This window comes from Sturnira hondurensis, unplaced genomic scaffold (assembly GCF_014824575.4).
Source record: "Sturnira hondurensis isolate 20B ecotype Veracruz unplaced genomic scaffold, ASM1482457v3 Scaffold0006805, whole genome shotgun sequence".
In the NCBI taxonomy this organism is placed as follows: domain Eukaryota; kingdom Metazoa; phylum Chordata; class Mammalia; order Chiroptera; family Phyllostomidae; genus Sturnira; species Sturnira hondurensis.
The window spans coordinates 319496-341000 of NW_028079436.1; the positions used below are offsets into that span (position 1 = coordinate 319496).

Genomic DNA, 21505 nt, shown 5'->3' on the forward strand with positions numbered 1-21505 from the left:
TATTACTAAAATACAGTGTGAAGTGCCTAAAACAAATGTTTCCAGATCAATTTTACTTGACTTTCAACTTTGGTTTTCTCATTATAAGAATAGGGAAGCATCTTGTTTGGATAGATGGCAGCAGATGGAAGCCTTGATCTGATAAAGAAAGCAGAAAATTCTCTTCTGTTTTTACAAATAATATTTTCCTCGCCAGGATGCAAATAGCTAAGCCATATGTTGATGGATGATAATAAGAAAAAATGGTACAGTAGGAATCCTCTTCAACTGATCTGAAAGTTGCTTTAAAATTTTGGCTTCTACTAATATTTGCATACTCAAAGAAGACTTTTAAATTATATATTTAATTTATGGATTTTTGTATTTTATTTCATCTTTATTGTATTTTTTCCATTACCCTTTAGTCCCCTTATACTTCCATGCCCCCAGCAATCACCACACTGTTGTCCGTGTCAATGAGCCCTTTTTCCTTTTTGCTCAATCTGTCCACCACCTAACCCCACCCCACTAGCTGTCGTCTGCTCTCCATCTGAGTGTCTCTGTTTGTCTTGTTAGTTGAATTTGTTCATTAGGTTCTACATACGAGTGACATCATATGGTACTGGTCTTTCTCTGCTAAGTGGCTTATTTCACTTAGCATAATGTTCTCCAGGTCCATCCATACTGTCACAAAGGGTAAACTTTTCCTTTTTTTATGGTCAGGTAGAATTCTGTTGTGTAAATGTCCCATAGTTGTTTTATCTACTCATCTATTGATGGACACTTGGGCTGCTTCCATATCTTGGTGACTGTAAATAACACTGCAATGAACATAAGGGCACTTACGTTCTTTCGAATTAGTGTTTGGGGTTCCCTCAGATATATTCCCAGAAGCGGCAAGATCGCAGGGTCAAAGCCAAATCCATTTTTAATTTTTTGAGGTATCTCCATACTGCTTTCCACCAGAGTGGCTGCACTAGACTGCATTCCCACCAACAGTGCAAAAGTGGTCCCCCTTCTCCACATCCTTGCCAGCACTTGTTGCTTGTTGATTTATTGGCACTAACCATACTGACAGATGTGAGATGGTATCTCACTGTGGTTTTAATTTGCACTTCTCTGATGATTAGTGACATTGAGCATCTTCTCATATGGCAATTGGCCATCTGTATGTCCTCCTTGGAGTAGAGCCTAGAGTCTATTCAGGTCCTTTGTCCATTTTTTAATTGTGGTGTATTTTTGTTTGGTGTTGCGTTTTATAAGTACTTTATAAATTTTGGATATTAACCCCTTCTCAGATGTGTTGGTGAATATGCTCTCCCATTCTGTGAGTTGTGTTTTTATATTGTTGATGATTTCCTTTGCTGTGTAAAAACTTTTTAGTTTGATGTAGTCCCATTTGTTTATTTTTTCTTTTGTTTCCCTTGCCTGGGGAGGTATATCTAATAAAAATTTGCTGCAAGTAATGTCTGAGATTTTGCTGCCTATGTTTCCTTCTAGGATTTTTATGGTTTCAGGTCTAATATTTAAGTCTTTGATTCATTTCGAATTTATTCTTGTGTATGATGTAAGAATGTGGTCTAGTTTCATTTTCCTGCATCTATCTGTCCAGTTTTCCCACCACCATTTATTGGATAAACTATCCTTAGCCCATTGTATGTGCTTGCTTCCTCTGTTGAATATTAATTGACTATAAAGGTGTGGGTTTATTTCTGGGCTCTCCATTCTGTGCCATTGATCTATGTGTCTTTTATTATGCTTTTTAAAATAACATGGACATAGAAAGTCAATTATTTGCTGCAAAAAACTTTTTTATCATAGTAGATAAGCAAATAGCTAAATAACCTATTCAAAAATATATTCAATGAAAGCTGAAATTGATTATCTGCTTTGACTACCCAAACATTTTGATGGATAGCCTTGCTCATGGAATTTGTGTGTATGTGTATACACACATTGTATGTATATAATATATGTATACACATTGTGTGTATATACCATGTCTATATATACATGTATACATATATATACACACACACAGCTTAAATACAATGTGTACCTATATATATGAGTGAGGAGCTGGAGGAGCCCTTTCTGTGGTGGGGAAGCTATACATAAACACATAATTACAGGATCATGAGGAAAGTACTGTAAACAACTACAAAAACTGTGAAATATGGATAAATATTTCTTTTAAAGAGTTTATTTATTTATTTTTAGAGAGAGGATAAGGGAGGGAGAAAGAGGAGAGAAACATCAATGTGTGGTCGCCTCTCATGCACTCCTACTGGGGATCTGACCTGCAACCCAGGCATGTGCCCTGACTGGGAATCAAACTGATGACTCTTTGCTTTGCAATCCAGCACTCAATCCACTGAGCCATACCAGATAGGGCTGAAATCTGGATAAATATTGATTAAGGATATAGTTCAGAGCCTTAAAGCATCACATTTTTTGTGTCATCTTTAAAGTTTTGGTTATAAGATTAATGTTAGAAGAAAACATAGAGATGGTGGGATCATTCTTTTTTTATTTTAAAGATGAAGAAACCATGGCACAGACAGGGAGGAGATTTGCCCAAGGTCACAAAACTAGTTGTATGGCAAAACTAGTACTAACTAGTACTAGAACTTAGCTCTCTTCACTCCTATTTATAATCCTTTCCATTCTGCTACTAATATTTAGCCTTGTTTTTTCTTTGCAGTATTTCTGTTTCTAAATAATTTTAATATGTTAGCTATTCTGAATAAGGCTTTGTTGATGAATGCTTGCTAGTTAAGCCATTTAGATACTCATATGGAAATATGTAAAGGTTTGTATTTTATTTTCCTGATAGCATTATATATTATGTATTATATTTTGGGAAAGGAAAATAAGCTTGGTTGTTTTACATTTTTCTAGTGCCTGTGTGCTACCAACAGATTACTGGGGAAACTTCAATTTTTTATGCTATATTAAGATAGTTTCTTGTTCAACTTTAAAAAATTAAAAAAGTGTAAATGTTATTCTTTCTTTTTAGTAACTTAATACACAACACATAGCAATTTGATTATTATTTTGAAGATACTATTTATTTATTTTTAGGGAGAGGGGAAGGGAGGGAAAAAGAGGGAAAGAAACATCGATATGAGAGAGAAACGTTGATTGGTTGCCTCCCATATGTGGCCCCACTGGGGATGCACCTGCAACCAAGGCATGTGCCCCAACCAGGAATCAAACCGGTGGTTTTTTGCCTTAAGGAACAGTGCCCAACCAATGGAGCCATACCAGTTAGGGTTGATTATTTTTATTGTAGGCTAATTTCTCTCATATATTTTTCTCTTTTCAGGCAATTTGACACCTCATTTGCAGAATATCTTTTCCAAGAGTCCAGTTTTTGCTGGAGTGATCCTTCCGCAAGTTCAACACCCCAAAAATGCAAGAAAAAAGTACCCAAAGTTAAATGGATTGTTGGCAGATGCTGTTCATGTATGTTACGAGATTAAGGACTTATTTCTGGGAAATTTGCATAAATTATAATGTAGTTTTAGAGTATTACTTCAATGAAATTCTAAAAGGATTTGTAGAGTAATGGTATTTGTCTTTGTGGTTAGCTCAGAGAAAGTAAAATTCATAGACTATTAGAACTGAAAGCCCTCTAGTATAATCTTGTTTATTATTTTTAGTTTACCTCAATTTTAATGATAATTAGTGATAAACTGGGAAAATGCTAAGGACTTACTTGTTTATCACCACCTTTTAGTAATCACTCTCCCCAAGTTAGGGATCTGTCCCGTGTACAGTGGCATCCTCAGGTATCTACAGGTGTTGGTACCTGCAGTTGTAACATTGCTTGGAGACATGCCAATGCCAAAATACATGTGCACCTTCAATTGGAGAGGAAAAAACACATTTTATAGTAATTTTAAATTATTTCAAAATTTAAACTTCATTTTAAACTAGGTAATAAATATACGAATACACTTAGTACAAAATACGAAAGATAAGAGACTTTACTATGAAAAGTAGCTGTTCCTGTTCATTCTGTCCAGCCAATTTCCCAGCATCAACTAAGCTGTCTTATTTCTAATATATAGCACTTAAAAAAAGTGGTTACCTAAATTACAAATCAAATATACTGTAGTGTTTGTAAGAAGGGACTCCAGAATCCCAAAGACTACATTTAAAACCTAGCTTTCCCACTAATAGCTCTGTAAACTTGGCCAAGTCACTTAACCTCAGTGCCTCAGTCCACTGGGCTATACAATATTTTTTACATTGATTTTTTAAAGATTATTTATTTATTTATTTTTAAAGAGAGGGAAAGAAAGGGAGAAAGACGGGGAGAGAAATATCAATCAGTTGCACATGTTCCCAGCTGGGAACCAGCCTGCAACTCAGGGATGTGCCTTGACTGGGAATCAAACTGGTGACCTCTTACTTTGCAGGGTGAGGAGACTCAACCAACTGAGACACATCGGTCAGGGCTAAAACAACATTTAACAATATTTATTTTCTGGGGCTGGAGAATTAAATGAGGCAATGTTCAGAGCACGGGGCCTTAATAAGCTGTTCGTGTTAATTGTCTTTGCTGTTATTTAGATAAACTTGAACATATGATACATAATATCTAAAGACTATTCTTGAGGGAAAAAAATATTTTATTGGTACCTGGAGAGAACTAGAGTTTATTAAGGATCAGATTTGTTTACTATATTTTCAGTTTAATTCCTTTTCTTTATTTCATAATTTTCATTATATAAACAATACACAATGATTATAGAAAAAGTAGAAATACATGATAAACAAAAAAGATAAGTTAAGATTTTCCTAACTCCCATAATCCAGAAAAAATTACTTTTAACATTTTGGATTATATTTATATACTCATAGACCTTTCCTAACCAAATATATATGTAGATATTTATGTTTCTGACTTCTGGTCAAAATGGCAGCATAGGCAAAAATGGCTTGCCTCCTCACACAACCACATCCAAATTATAAATAAATTATAGAACAACCATCATTTAGAACCAGCAGAAATTGAGTTGAATGGGAGTCTGATAACTCCAGAATTACAAAAACCACATCCATCCAGACTGGTAGGAAGTGGAGATTCGGAATGGGCTGGTCCCACATACAAATGTGGCTGATAAAAATTTGGGAAGAATATCTTGGGAGTGAGGAGTCCCAACCCCATACCAGGCCCCTCAACGCAGGGTACCAGTGCCAGAAACATAAGTCCCCACAACTTCTGGCTGTAAAACCCAGCAGGGATGAGTCAGTGGAAGAAACTTCTGGAGTCCCAAGCAGTTCCTCTTAAAGAACTCACACACAAACTTACTCAGACTCACTCCCTCTAAGCTCCAACACTTGGGTAGCAGCTTGAAAGGCACCAGTGGCATACAGGGAGGAACCGAAGTGGCTGGCATCAATATGAGAGGCAGCTTTATTCCAGACAGAAAGGCAGACAGAGCCACAGAGCTGGCAGGTAGATGCCATATCTGAGACTATTAGACTGGCTAACACTGTTTGACCCTGCCCTGCAGATCTCCTGAGACTCTAGCCCACCCAACTTATAGCCATTAACAACAGCCATATCAGATTGCTTTATAACTCAGGCAGGGTGCCCCAGGCAAAATACAGGCTGGGGATGACCTTGGACCATGCCACCTGGGAACCCCCAGGACCTGTGCACCCAGTAGACAACTACCGACCATGTCAGAACACTGCCACTCTGGCCCTGCTGATCCTCCATGGAGGGCAGAGGCTGGTGGTCGGTGGTAACAGCCAATTCTGGCAACTGGCTGGCCTGGATAAATCCCTTCCTTTGACCTGCCAATAGCAACTAAGGCTCAACTACAAGAGGAGGGTGTACTCAGCCCCCACAAAAGGCACACACACATCAAGTACTCAGTTTGGGTGATAGGGGAGGCTGTGCCATAGTACCCTATAAGACACCTACAACATTAGTCCACGATACCAAGACAGAGAGACATAGCTCTACCTAATACATAGAAATAAACACAGGGAGGCTGCCAAAATGAGGGGACAAAGAAACATGGCCCAAATGAATGAACAGAACAAAGCTCCAGAAAAAGAACTAAACAAAATGGAGATAAGCAATCTACCAGGTACAGAGTTCAAAACATTTGTTATAAGGATACTCCAGGAACTTAGTGAGGATCTCAGCAGCATAAAAAAGAACTGGTCAGAAACAAAGGATACACTGAATAAAGCTGAGAATCAAATCAATGATTTGGAACATAAGGAAGCAAAAAAAAAAAAACACCCAATCAGAACAACAAAAAGAAAAAAGAATTTTAAAAACTAGTATAGTATAAACAGCCTCTGGAATAACTTCAAGCAAACCAACATTCATATCAAAGGGTACCAGAAGGAGAAGAGAAAGAGCAAGAAATTGGAACTCTGATTTCTGGCCAAGATGGAGGGGTAGATAGAAACACTGTGCCCCCTCCCACAACTAAATTTAAAGACAGCTAAGTTTTAGTACCAAAAACACAGCCAAAACAGTGAAACTTGAAGTGTATGGCAGTCCGACAACAACAAACCACTCAGCCAGACTGGTAAGAAGGGTGGAGTCAGTGGCGGAGTGGGGTTGGGCTGGAAAGATCGTTCTGTCCGACTGGCCCAGGAGTGGAGGCAGTTGGTGGATCCCAGGTGTGGGGTGGTGATGGGTGGATCCAGTGAGGGCGCAGGGCAGCTGGCTGACTATGGTCACGCATTCACATGCAGATAAACCAAGCAAAGGAGTAAACAGTGAGACAGACCGCTCAAACTAGGGACCCAGAGATGGGAATTAGAGCCTGAAAGCACCAATGGGAAAGACTTTCTCGAGGTTGAGGGGCCGGGAGAGGCTCCCAGGCCCACAGAGAGTTCATTGGAGAGACCCACAGGGTCCTGGAGAGTACATGGGCCCACACACCTGGGAACCAGCACCAGAGGAGCCCAATTTGCTTGTGGGAAGCCGCAGAGGAGACAGAAATCTGAGAGAGAGCAGAGCAGAGCAAAGCGCCATTTTTTCCCTCCCTGACCCCGCCCCCACATACAGCGTCACAACCCAGCAACTGGGTCTCCTGGCCCTGGTGAACACCTAAGGCTCTGCCACTCATACATAACAGGTGTAAACAGACCAAACATTATGACTCCAGAACAGCTCACAGCCCCAGAGGCAATACTTCTAAGTGACCAAGAGATAGCCAGCCTATCGGATGCACAGTTCAAAATATTGGTGATCAGGATGCTCACAAAACTGGTTGATTTTGGTCACAAATTAGATGATCAAATGAAGGCTTCACTAAGTGAAATGAAGCAAAATGCACAGGGAACCAATAGTGATGGGAAGGAGACTGGGACTCAAATCAATGGAGTGGACCAGAAGGAAGAAACAACCAACCAAACAGAAAAGAATGAAGAAACAAGAATTCAAAAAAATGAGGAGAGGCTTAGGAACCTCCAGGACATCTTTAAACATTCCAACATCCAAATTATAGGGGTACCAGAAGGGGAAGAGGAACAGCCACGAGTGGAAAATTTATTTGAACAAATAATAAAGGAGAACTTCCCCAGTCTGGCAAAGGAAGTAGACTTCCAGGAAATCCAGGAAGCACAGAGTCCCAAAGAAGTTGGACTCAAGAAGGAACACACCAAGGCACATCATAATTAAATTAGCCAAGATCAAAATGAAGGAGAGAATCCTAGAAGCAGCAAGAGATAAGGGGGCAGTCACCTACAAAGGAGTGCCCATCAGACTGTCAGTGGATTTCTCAAAAGAGACCCTACAGGCAAGAAGGTGCTGGAAAGAAGTATTCCAAGTCATGAAATCCAAAGACCTACATCCAAGATTGCTCTATCCAGCAGAGCTCTCATTTAGAATGGAAGGGCAGATAAAGTGCTTCTCAGATAAGATCAAATTCAAGGAGTTTATCATCACCAAGCCCTTATTATATGAAAGGGACTTATCTAAGAAAAAGAAGATAAAAAATATGAACAGTGAAAGGTCAGCAAACACACAGTTATTAACAATCACACCTAAAACAAAAGCAAACTAAGAGGACAGCTAGATCGGGAGCAGAACCATAGAAATGGAGATCACATGGAGGGTTAGCAACAGGGGAGTGGGAGGAGGAGAAGGGGGGAGAAGCTACAGAGAATAAGTAGCATAGACAGTAGGTAGAAAATAGGGGGGAGGGCGAGAATACCATGGGAAATACAGAATCTAAAGAACTTGTGACACATGGACATGAATGAAAGGGGGGAATGGGGGGGGAGGGGTGTGCAGGGTGGAGGGGAGTGAAGGGGGAATGGGACAACTGTAATGGCATAATCAATAAAATATATTTAAAAAAAACAAAACAAAAGAAAAATTGACTTGGAAACCATAAAAACAAAACAAAAAGAGATTGGAACTCTATTTGAAAAAATAGTGAAAGAAAACTTCCCTAATTTGGTGAAGAAAATAGACATGCAAGTCCAGGAAGTACAGAGAGTCTCAAACAAGATGCATGCCAAAAAGCCCACTCCAAGACACATCATGGTTAAAGATAAAGAGAGAATCTTAAAAGCAGCAAGAAAAAAGCAGATAATTACCTACAGAATAGTTCCCCTAAGACTGTCAGCCAATTTCTCAAAAGAAACTTTGCAGGCTAGAAAGGACTGGCAAGAAACATTCAAAGTCATGAAAAGCAAGAAACTACAGCCAAGGTTGCTTTACCTAGCAAAGATACCATTCAGAATCAAAAGGCAGATAAAGAACTTCCCAGACAAGAAAAAACTAAAGGAGTTCATCAACACCAAACTATTTTTGTATGAAATGTTAAAGCGACTTATTTAAGAAAAGATCGAAACTATGACCAATGAAATGGCAATAAATATATGTCTATCAACAATTGAATCTAAAAAAACAAACTAAGCAAACAAGAACAGAAACAGAATCATGGATACAGACAGTTTTGATGGTTGCCAAATGGGAGGGGGATGTGGCAGAAGGGGTGAAGAGGTGAGTTGATTAAGAAGTACATACAGATACCGAATAGCCATGGGGATGTAAAGTGCAGTATAGGAAATGGAGTAGCCAAAGAACTTATACTCACAACCCATGACATGAACAGTGGTGGGGGGATTGCCTGAGGGGTGTTGGGTGGAGGGGGCAAAGGGGGAAAATTGGGACAACTGTAATAGCATAATTAATAAAATATGCTTTAAAATAGAAACATATTTTTTAAAGATTTTATTTATCTTTAGAGGGGAAGGGAAGGAGAGAGGGAGAGAAATATCAATGTATGGTTTCTCCTTGTGCCTCCCCTGCTGGGAACTGGCCTGCAACCCAGGCATGTGGCCTGACTGGGAATCAAACTGCGATCATGTGGTTCACAGGTCCGCACTCAATCCACTGAGCTACACCAGCCAGGGTAGAAACATATTTTTATAACCATGGTTAATTGTATATGAATTGTGTGCAACTTACTATCCAAAACCCTTCCTCCCATTTTTAGTTTTTGTTTTGTGGGTTTTTAAATTTATTTCTCCTCTCACTTGAAGTACTCTCCAGGTAGGGCTGTTCAAATAATAGATTATTGAAAAATTTGGGTCTTGTATATTTATGAAATTTGATTATACCATAGCAAGAGCCCTGGATTAGGGATTGCACAACATGAGCTAAAATTCTATTTGGGGAAATATGTAATCATGCTTCTAGCTCTGTAAAATAGAAATGATAGTCCATGAAGTTTCCACCTCCCAGGCTGATAAAAAGGTCAAAAGGAGTTAATTAATTTCTGCTAGTTCCAGCAGAAACAGACTCACTTCTGACCTGGCTAGAATCATAGGACATTTAACCTGTAACAGTGTTTTATGAGTACAAATTTCTTAGGGAAATAAATGGTCAGAACACACAACCAGAAATTCCTGAGGTCTAATTCCATCTTTTCAAGAACTCTGTTAGCTCTGGGTAATTAGTTACTTTTATAATTGTGAAATAAATTGAATTTTTTACCTCGTAGAGCCCTATTAATAGCTTATTTAACCATAGAATCTTTTTTTCATATTCTAGGCTTGTTTACAAATTGATCCTGCTGAGAGAATATCATCTACTGATCTTTTGCATCATGAGTATTTTACTAGAGATGGATTTCCTGAAAAGTAAGCCTTTTGAGTGAGTTTGGACTCCCTAGTGTTCTGTATTAGGAAGTTTTACCAGCGTGAGAGCTGCTGGGTAGGGTGATGTTACACGCATGATAGGAAAACTCAATCTAGTGGAAACGTACTGCGCTCCTGTGTTGACTGGGTATGTGGGAGACTTAGAGCCATTGCGATGAAAATTCTGATAATAAAATTAATTAATCACAGTTAATGTTCGTTATAGTTTCTATGTCCTAGGGTGCACACTGAGCTCTTTCCACACATTTTCAATGGTCATCTTTGGCCAGAGATAGCATTAAATAAATAACCGGTAATTTCTAGCTTTATTCCCGTTTGTACCTCTGACTTAGAATAGTCTGGTTTTTCCTCTTTTGATAGCATCTCTGATCTATATATTAAAATTAAGATTCATTTCCCAAAATGATTTTTTCCTCTGCTTTACTTAGTCTCTGTTGCAGTGGCTATTGTTTTTTTCTCTCCACCAAATTGGAAGTTGCCCTAAAGACACAGACCAAGCCTCTCACAGCTGTTCTGTTTCCCACATATAGAGATGTACACACACACACATATTTATAAAAATTAAAATGTAAATCAGCCAAATTTCTCTTAAAAACACCATTTCCTTGTTTTATTTTATTTATTCATTTTTAGAAAGAAGGGAAGGGAGGGAGAAAGAGAGAGAAACCTAGTGTGTAGTTGCCTCTTGTGCCCCCTACTGGGGACCTGGTGCACAACCCAGGCATGTGTCCTGACTGGGAATTGAACTAGCAACTCTTTGGTTCACAGGCCTGCACTCAATCCACTGAGCCACAACAGCCAGGGCACCATTTTCTATTTGGACTTTGAAAGAAACAGAAAAAGTTTCTCACTGATTGCAGAAGCATTCAGTTGGCCTTTGGATGTGAGGTCAGAATGGTGGACATCAATGAAAAATGTGATGGAGTTAAGATCAGGCATGGAAAAGTCCAGGAACTGCCATTGAGGAGAGACTGAAATAAAAAAGGCAATGAAAAGGGAATCATTGAAAGTAGCTATGATAGAACTTCAACCATTTAAGGAATTTTAATCTAAAACAAAAGAATGAGAAGATGTATTAAAGTGCCATTTATGAAAGTGCCAGTTGAATAAAAAAAGTTGTTTTATGTCAGTTCTACGCAGACTAAGTAGAATATTGCTGATATCCCCGGCACATTTAGAAAACAGTATTTTTCTATTATGGGTGAGTTCTGATTGTTGAACCCTCAGCAAGTATTTGAGGAAGACCTTTTCCTTCAGTCAGAGGACTCTTCCTTTTGTGAACCTTGTGCAATGCAAGAGTTTTGACAGAAGTGTGACATTTCCTCATTCAGCCAAAGTAACCGTACTTGTCATTTCCTTGTCTCCTCATACTACCTTTTAACTAGACGTGTCCCTGCACAGCACTGGCAAGATGGGGCTGAACTAGGGCAGAATTCACTCACGGACTGATACTTTAAAACTTCCCCAAACTGACAGCAATAGCTGCTCCAAGGAGGAGACTGTGTGACTCGGGGACAGGCGTAGAAAGACTTTTCAACACAGTCTTTTGAATTTTGAGCCATATGAATAGTGTTATTGTATATTCAAAAATAAATAACTTAAAGAAAGTCAAACTAAAACCAGAACACTTGTTGCTGTTCTGTCACATTTTGTACTGAAAATGTTTTTCTAAAGTAGACAGTTCATCTTTTAAGGACTGTTACTTTAAGAACCACAAAAAGGACAAAGTGGCCTGAGTCTTCCTTGACAAAAATAGTATATTTATCAAAATTTAAAGAAGTGCTTTTACTAAGTAAAGTTTGCATCACAAAAGGAATCTAATTCCTATATGTCTATTTTGTAGATGTTTTACATAGCATATTCCCATGGCAAAATTGAAAGACGTATCTTTACCAGAAAGCAATTTATATTAGGTAAATATTGGGCCATTTCTTGGCATGCATTATTGACTGCTTATTTATGCTGTGGCTGAAATGTAAATTAATTGATTAAATAGTCCATTAAAGATAAAATACTCTTATCTACATAAGTAAAAAGATTATTGGTTGATATTGCTTGTTTTATCAGATTCATACCAGAACTAAGAGCTAAATTACTACAAGAAGCAAAAGTCAATTCACTCACAAAGCCAAAAGAGAATTCTAAAGAAAATGAATTTATAAAAGATGAAAGAAAAACAATTTATACTAATACACTGCTAAATACTTCACTTTTGGGAAAGGTAAAAACTGGTTTTCTTTTTAGCCAGTAATTGTATTGTAGTTAGCACTCTCATGATAAAAATTACCCTTCTTCTGACTCAGATTTTGTATGTATCTATTCCAGGAAATGGAAAAAGAGAAAAAGCCCAAGGAAATGAGAGGCAGAGTTACCAAAGTCAAAGGAGGAAATACCTTAGAACCAAAAAAGACAGAGTATGAAAGTGGACATTGTCAACAACATGCAACTAAAAATGCTCATACTGTGTCTCAAGATACAAAACTTGTAATCAATGAGCCAGCAGACCCTGCCCCGCCCAGCACTAACTCGAACGGCGTGAAGGACAGCCCACACGCTGGAGGTGGCGTGATGATGCCACCTATTAACCTGACTGGCAATAATTTGATGGCTTCCAATCACAACGCAAACCTCTCCCACACCAATTCAAGGTGAGTTCTAACAGAAAAGAGACAGAAGGAAATGGACCTAGGGAATGCAATGTTCCTATTCAAGGGTATTTCAAAGAATGAAGTTTATAGTGTTTGTACATAAACAGAATTTGAAGATATATTGAAATTATAATCATACATTGAGCTATTACTGAGTCCTTATGATTGTTGTAGAAGAAATTAACTTTTCTTGGCTATATAGACACTTAATTTTTCACTAATGCCTTTTGGGAAAACCTCAATTTAAAAAAACTCTTAGAAAACACATTTTTTTAATTTGGAGAGAAAAAGGTGATACGACCTAAGTGCTGGTGTTGATGTGCCTTGGCGTAACAGAGGAAGCATTATTTCTGTACCATAGCAAATTCTCGAAATGCAAAGAGGATAGTTGAAAATAACCTTTCATAGTCAAATAGTCTTTCAAGGTCAAAAGTTTTGGGTGGAAAACAACTAGACTGGGCTAGTTTTAGCTTTAGCTACTGATCAGATTGAGAGAATGGTGCGGAGTCTGACAATCAAGGGCCGTGTGATGGATGGCAAGGGTCTGTCTAGTAAGGCATCGAGGCCAGTTCTAAATTTCGGGAAACCACGGTATATCTAGCGGAGGAAGGAGACTGGGCTTGATGCCCCAGGCCAATCCCAGCAGACTGGTTTGGGCTCTAAGTTGTGAAACTCAGTGCTCTGCAGAGGTGGGCAATTGCGCTTGTCTGTGTCAGTCGAAAGGCACAGCAGCTTACAGAGTTACAGACAGCAAGAGCTCAGTTGTTCTTTCTTTTTAAAAAAAATTTAAAATTTATTTTTAGAGAGGGGGAGGGAGGGAGGAAGAAAGAGAGAGAAACATCAATGTGTGATTGCCTCTTGCGTGCCCCCTACTGGGGACCTGGCCTGTAACCCAGGTAAGGTGTCCTGACTGGGAATTGAACCGGTGACCCTTTGGTTCACCGCAGTCTGGTGCTCTATGCTCTGAGCCATACCAGACAGGGCCTTTCTTTACTTTCTTTCTTCCTTTTGGGGGGGGGGAGTAAGTAATGGTTTCTTTTTTTAAAAAAAAGTATTGTTCTCAATTGTTCTTGAGATGACCCCAAAACCATGGTTGCAATAACCATGGTTGTAAATCAGCTTTGGACAGCAAGCTACGAAATTCAGAAACCTACTAATTAAGAGATCCAGGTTCAGATCAGGTAGAAGGGACCAAGTTGGTAGCTGGAGTAACCTATAACACGGTCATTACCACTGATGGTAGCTATGAGGGACTTGCTCCCTGCTTTGTTTTCACCTCTCTACTTAGCACAACCAGCACCTGGGGACTGACAACTGCATTTTGGCACTCAGTGTTCAAACAGTAGACTCCCATTGTGTAACTTACACATTATGAAAACTAAAACAGAAGCAGTTTGGGGGGGTTATAACTTCTCATTTGTTTTTAAATAGATTAACTGAAAGAGCAAAAAAGAGACGTACTTCACAATCTATTGGACAAGTCGTGGCTAATAGCAGGCAAGAGGATACAGGTCCCACTCAAGTAAGACAAGAAGCTAGTCATTGAGATATAACCTCTTTCAGCATTATTCCCCTGACTGCCCCCCTTGTCCTTTTCTCCATCTCTGGGGTGCTAACATTTTTTTAAATGTGCTTTTCGTTTCCTTTTTTCCCCCTCTGAGATGAAAATAGGCTATCATGTCCTTATTGCCTTCATTTTAGTCAATTTCTTTTAACTTGATCTGTGTATTCAGTGTGTTATTTGGGGGGCGGGGGCGGATAAGTTAAGATTTTCACTTTTAAAAGTCACAAGGGTTTTTGGTTTTTCATCTCCAAAAAATGCTTTTAATATATTCCTATATGGATTAAAGCAACTGCCAAATAGATACATTTTACTTTCCACTAGAAAAAACAATCAGTGTAGTTCATTCCCTCATTTATTTTTATATAGGAAAGTAGCTTATTCAAAACTGAACCATGGTGTTATTTACAGTAATAAAAAATTAGCCCTGGCTCATGTGGCTCAGTGGATTGAGTGTCAGCTTAGGAACCAGAAGGTTGCCGGTTCGATTCCCAGTCGGGGCACATGCCTGGGTTGTGGGGTAGGTCCCTGATTGGGGGCGTGTGAGAAGCAGCTGATCAATATAATAATAAAAAATTGAAGAGACAAACTCATCCAAGAGCAAGTGACTGGTTAAGTACATTAGAGTATATCTACATAGTGGGATACTACGTGTTACTTTGTGAAGATTGTTCATTAACTTAGAAAAGTTTTTTTCTTTTTCTTTTTAAACTGAAGTTGAGTACAATATTATATTGGTTTCAGGTGTCCTTTTTTATCCTGTTGAAGTTCTCACTAAGTTTCTTGAGTATCCATATAACCATTGTTTTGAACTCTGTATCTGGTAGTTTGCTCGCCTCCATTTTATTTAGTTCTTTTTCAGGAGATTTCTCCTGTTCTTTCATTTGGGACCTATTTCTCAGTCTCCTCATGTTGGCTGCTTCCCCTACATTAGGTACATAGATGTACCTAATACATCTATGTATTAGGTAGAGCTTCTATGTCTGCTGGACATGGTAGAAAGGCCTTGTATAGTAGGTATCCTGTAGGGCCCAGTGGTGCAACCTCCCCAGTCACCAAAGGTGGGTACTCCAGTGCAACCCCTTTGTGGGCTGTGTGCACTGTCCTGTTGTAGGTGAGCCTGGATTGCTGTTGACACATCATTGGGGGGGATTGACACCCCCCCAGGTCAATCAGCTGTGAGGACCAGCTGCTACTAAAGCAAGAACTTGCCGCAGTGGGGCTTTGATGCTCGTCAAGTCTGCCCCTTGAATGTGTTGCTCGTGGAGGTGGTTGAGTTGTAATCCTGCATGGTCTGCCTATCTTGTACCATCCAAATGGCTAATAATTCTAGACTTGTCATTCAGTAGTCACACTTCTTTCTTTGAATTAACTCTTGTTTATTTGTTTGTTTAGAGCCAAATGGAGACAGCTATATTTAACGAGCATACAGGTCAAAATAACCAAATGGCAAATGGAAACAAAAGGAAGCTGAATTTTCCCAGACCTGACAGGAAAGAATTCCACTTCCCAGAGCTGCCCTTCATACTACAGTCAAAAGAGATGAAAAGAATGGAAGGTACACATTTGTTGCGTAGCAGTACAGATCTCCAGATGTCATCTTTCACAAAACCATTTTTTGTAATATAACTTACATTTTAAAATGTGATTTAGATAGGAAATAGTAAATTAATGCAAATATTTTCAGCAGATGAGAATTTTTTCCCACAGTTAAATAAAGGGTGAGACTTAAAGGAGGAAATTTTAAAGAAAGGTTAAGAAAACTTTAAAGTGTAAATTTGTCATTAGCTCAGTATCACTGAAATGTTTAGAATAGTATTTGAAGAAGGTGGTTTTGATTTATTATATGATCTGGAGCATTTCCTGTGCTTCTCCATGATTACTTGTCTATATAATGGCAGGAATTATATATGTGCTTTAGTAGATTATTATTTATAACATGTATTGATTTCTTCTAATGAAACCCATTTACTCTTTGAAGAACAGTGACACCTTGTGAAAAGTTAATGTAATAGCAAGACTATAGTACTTACGTAGTTCAAGAGGAGTTAGTTATCCAATCCACTTTTTATTCTTTAAAATAAATAATCAGACTTATTAATTTTTCTTCAATAAATCAATTAAGACTTTAAAGCCCCGATTTTTCACATGTTGATAAAGTTTGTGTAATGAACCTAGAACATTTATTACTGTATTAAAAAATCAAGTAAGTGTGATTATTGAGCTCACAGTGACAAACCTTACGTGTTAGGACTCCAGAATAGTGAATATATAAATATAATCTTAATGCAATTGTTCGTAACCACTTAATTCATTTATGTGAAATGACACTTTTTAAAAGAATTACATTCAATACTATTTGCCAGCTGCTGTTAAGGTGCACCTGTTAGCAGAGGTTGGGCGGACCTTGAAGTTTTTATGAGCACAGTTTGCTCCTTCACCCACACTGCTGACATGTAAGATGCCACTGCACCAACAAACACCTAGTGAAATATTATTTGCTAAGGGTTTCCCCCCAGTCCACACTATCAGTTACATTTGGCATACAATATTCTTTTAGTTTTGAGGGGCCCAAGTCACAGAATTAAAAAATAAATGTCCCCCTGGCCACATAGGTCAGCTGGTGAGAGTGCTGTTCTGATACTTCAAGGTTGCAGGTTTGATCCCTGGTCAGGGGCCATAAAAGAACCAACCAATGAATCCATAAATAAATGGAACAACAAATGGATATTTCTGTCTTTCCCTCACATCAATCAATCAAAATAAATACATAAAAATAAATGTATTCTAGATTTTTTATGCAATCATAAAACAAATAATTTATGATACATTTTACCATTACAACTCACGGTTTGTTCAGTTCCTTTATAATAAAGTGTGAAATTGACTTAAGTGGATATCAGAATTTTCATTAGAAACTCTTAAAAAGGAAAGTAAAATTTCAATTTCAGGATAACAAGTTGTCATTGTTGTATATATTTTTGCAAAAGTTAAACAGATAAAAGTGCTGAAGAGGGAATCAAAGAAAACAGATTCATCTAAAACACCAACTTTACTTAATATGGATCAAAATCAAGAAAAACAAGAGGTAAAACTTTTTGTTTAAAGCTTTTACTAAGGAATGCTGTTTAGAATCCTTCACTTGGTGTGTAAATTTAGTTTTTATCATTGGAAAGTTATATAAAAATTCAAAATTCTGTACTCTTTGAGCTCTAGAAACAGATCTCTATTTTCCTAGAATAACCACTTACTAAAGGTTCTTAAGGCGTTTCTGGGGGTGGGGGAGGCAGTCAGTGGCAGCCTCGTGTGAGTGTTGGGGTGGCGCTCAGGGAAGAGTGTGTGTGTCGTGCATGTCACCTAATGCCAGCCAGATAAGCCGTGCCTGAGGAAATGAATAAACGTACAAACATATGGTTGTACTGGCTGCAGGAACAGATGCATTTGTCTTGAGCCTCTTGCTTCCTGTTTTTTCTCCGGTTTGTTCCCGCATCTCTGCTGTGCACCTGCTGTCCTGTTTTCACAAATTTTTGCTCTTAGCTAGGTGTCAGATAATCTTGTGGAAATGTCCCAGCCCCTACCCACCAGAGAATCTTGAATTTTATTTAGAAGTCTTGTAGCCCCAAACATGTAAATGAATACTCTAACAGGGGTGTCCAACCTGCTGCCCACAGCCTGCCTGCGGCCTAGGATGGCTATGAATGCTGCCCAACACAAAATCATAAATTTACTTAAAACGTTTTTTGCTCATCAGTTTTTGTTAGTGTTTGTGTATCTAATGTGTGGCCCAAGACAACTCTTCTTCTTCCAGGGTGGCCCAGAGATGCCAAAAAGTTGGACACCCCTGCAAGGTATTCTTTTTAGAGAGGGGGGTTGTGGTGAGTACTCGCTGGATTAGATCACATAGCTGGCCTTCCGTTTCTGCGAGGTCATCAACTTTGTTATCTTGGTTTCTTATTTTTTAAATAAAATTGATTATATTTTTATTCATGATAAAATTGGCACATGCCTATCAAGGAAATTGAAAGAAATTAGAAAAATCAAGAAACTTTGATCTGAAACTACTTGAGAGGCATTTATCTAAATCTGTTCAATCTCTACAACATTCAAATAAAATAGTTATCAGACACTGTTAGATATATTTTCACAGCGATGTTTATATTTTATTCTTGGCCTAGAACTTGTTAAGAATGCATAAGCCCATGTTGCAGAGAAAAGACATTTTCTAGATAAAACAAGAAAACCATTAATGCTCACCTTTTAGTTCATTATAAAAAGTAAAAAGGTGGCTTTAAATTGGGTGACTTACTGACATCACCGCATGTTGAATGACACACCATTTGCACGTTTTCTGAGTGATTGGTGAGTCAGGGCTCCTGAGCTGGGCAGGCTGGTGATGTGCTTCATGTGCTTATCCCACCCTCCTATGAGAGCTGCCCTCCATGCCCCACCCCCGCCCCAAACCACAATTACACTCCAATGCAAGAGGAAAGGAACTCTTAAGATAGTTCTGTCATTTTTAAAATACAAAAGTAAATAGGAAGGGAAAACCCCTTCTTGCTCATATGGTGTGGAACTCTTGAAAAGATGACATTTTTAAGAGTGACTTTGAAACAGCTGGTACGAGAATAACAAGAAGTCATATGATGCCGGTTGTAGTTTATTTGTACTGTCCATTCAAATGCAGTTTTGACAAGTAACTGAAATCGCATCTAAGACTAGTCCAAACGCTTTTAATAAATTAATGTCAGAATTAAGAAAATTCCCTAAATTTCGAGTTGGTAATTTGTTTTGTTTTTGGTAATTTGTTGTTTTAGAGCACCAGAGAATATCACATGTTTTTAAAAATATAAGAGGTAATAGCAACTTAATTGTTTTATTCTTGGTTCTGTCGTTGACTTGTTTTTGAATTACCTAATCAGATCCAGGCACTTCCCAGGTGTACATTAAACTCATTTAGGCACTTAAAAGAGTACATATATGCATTGAATAGACTCTATGACATGGAGAGAAACCCTAAATTACTGCTACTGGGTTGAGCAAGAGAGATAAGAGCCCACACAAAAACTACCTTCAGTTCTGTTTCGTGATGCTAATAGGAATACCTTGCTAGGTAGTCTCTCTGAGCCTCACAAAACAGCCTCCAGGTGCAAAGTACAAGTGCTTATCTGTGGCTTAGCCAGAGACTCGCCATTTCCTCAATTAAGGTCCTGTTTCTATTTACTTTTTTAGAATACAGGAAATGCACAAACTGAAAGGAAGAAGAACCCGCCAGATGTAGAGTAGAAAATGCAGCAGCTGAAAATTCAGGGAATCCCAGAATCACTGTATGGTTTTTTTTAAAAAATCATTTTTAAATATAACATGTACAAAAAATGTTGACTAATAATTCTACAGATATACTATAAAATCTGTGAAGTTATCTGTGTATTCACCTAATTTGTTTTTAAATGTATTAACCTTTAAGTTATTCATGTTTTCTTAATTTGAACATTAATTTATAAAAACTGCTTGACTGGTACATTCTAATATAACTACAGCTTATGTTTAGTTATATAATTTTATCTGATGGTGTCTCAGTTCACATTTCATTGGCAGTCCTTCTTGGCTTTGGTTCTGAGCACACCAGACATTTCTAGCAAACACATATACTTGATAAGCAGGCAACATGGGTTTGATTCCACACTGAACACTTGGAAATGGCATTGAAACATATGATGGTTGTGTTTAACAAGGACGGAAGTTGAGCAAAGCACTGAAGCAAATCTTTTGGCTTGACTAGCGTGTTTATCATCCAGTAGTTTAATAGAAGATGTTGTCACACATAATTTAATACTAATAGGCAGAGTTTTGGCAGCATATATCTACATTCTTATCTCTGGTTCTTACTTGGTTTCTGATTTTAGGGTGGAGATGGCCATTGTGATGGGCAGAATTTGAAGAGGAACATATTTTTTTTGTGGTAGTGTCTTTGAAATCTTAAACTACAAATTGACATATCTTCCCTTTTTATTTTATATGCAATAAGAATGTAACGGGCTGTTAAGATGGTCATTCATCTACGTTAGCGCCATCCAACTTCATTTTGTTAGCAAACTGTTCACTGTTTTCTCCTTTCTTCTAAGGATTCTGTTGATGTGATGCTCTGATTTGGAATTAAAGTCATCTCCTGTCTGCCTGCCTCTTTCCTTGCCATGATTCATGAGTAGGTAACACATCCTGTCACATGGCCCACACAGTACTTCCGCTGATCTCTGCCCTCTGCTGGTCACGTAGCCTTAAATGTCAGTCATTGCCTAGAAGGCTTAGGCTTTCCAAAGTGAGTTCTAAATAAAATATCTGACCCATTGTTTTGAAAGCTATTCAGAACAATGAATTAAATAAAACAAAATCTATTTATTGCTATTACATGATTAAACCTATGTTCTGTTAATCAGCTATGAAAGTATTTACTACATTTATAAAGTATCTGTAAATTATGGTATTCAAATGTTAATTATTTTGTTATGCTTTTAAACAATTATAAGTGGTCTTTCTTTTCTATTTAATAAAATAAACTACATACAACCCTGAAGAAGTATACACCAAAATTCTCGATTGTCCTATAATTCAAAAAACAATAAAATGAGATTATGTGATGTTTTACCAGAAGTCTACCTTTTATATTTACTAAAAGTAAACATGAAAATAAAGGAAGGTACAACTTCTTTATTGTATTACAATCTCCTTGAGTCTCATCAGAAGTGGGGTGGAATTCACATCTGTGTTGATTACATGTGCTGCACCTAACAGACCCTGTTAGCTCCTCCAGGGAAACTGAGCTGCTCCATGTGGTAGGTTTGAGAGTTATCAGTCCATTCATTGCCTTCTGGGTTGTATATTTGTAGATTCTTGGATCAGTATCAAAGGATTTTTTTTGTCAATTCTACCAAAAAATGCCTTCTGGGATTTTTATTGGGACTGCGTTGAATCTAGCTACCAACTTGAAGAGAATGGATCTCTTAATCACATCATCTTCCAAACCATGAGCATGGTACAAACTCTCCATTTATCTATACCTTTAATTTTTTTGTAATAGTATGTAGCAATCTTGCACATCATTTACTAAATTTATTCCTATGTGTTTTATTTTTTGATGCTGTCATAAAAGGTATTGCTTTTT

At 38.0% G+C, this 21505-nt stretch overlaps 1 protein-coding gene across 5 annotated transcripts in view; it reads left to right on the forward strand.

Moving 5' to 3' along the window:
* CDKL3 (cyclin dependent kinase like 3) overlaps positions 1-20940 on the forward strand; it is a 38629-nt gene extending 17689 nt beyond the window's left edge. For 3 of the 5 annotated variants that reach the window (XM_037050454.1, XM_037050453.1, XM_037050456.1), the window contains exons 6-13: positions 3308-3447; positions 10031-10119; positions 12205-12358; positions 12463-12785; positions 14217-14307; positions 15742-15904; positions 17337-17434; positions 20250-20940. In XM_037050454.1, the coding sequence (XP_036906349.1) occupies positions 3308-3447; positions 10031-10119; positions 12205-12358; positions 12463-12785; positions 14217-14307; positions 15742-15904; positions 17337-17434; positions 20250-20309 (1118 nt within the window). In that variant the 3' untranslated portion in view covers positions 20310-20940. Of the gene's footprint in view, positions 1-3307; positions 3448-10030; positions 10120-12204; positions 12359-12462; positions 12786-14216; positions 14308-15741; positions 15905-17336; positions 17435-19575; positions 19671-20249 lie in introns of all 5 variants that reach the window. The other 2 variants (XM_037050457.1, XM_037050458.1) reach the window with 2 other exon arrangements.
* The last annotated feature ends 565 nt before the right edge of the window (positions 20941-21505 follow it).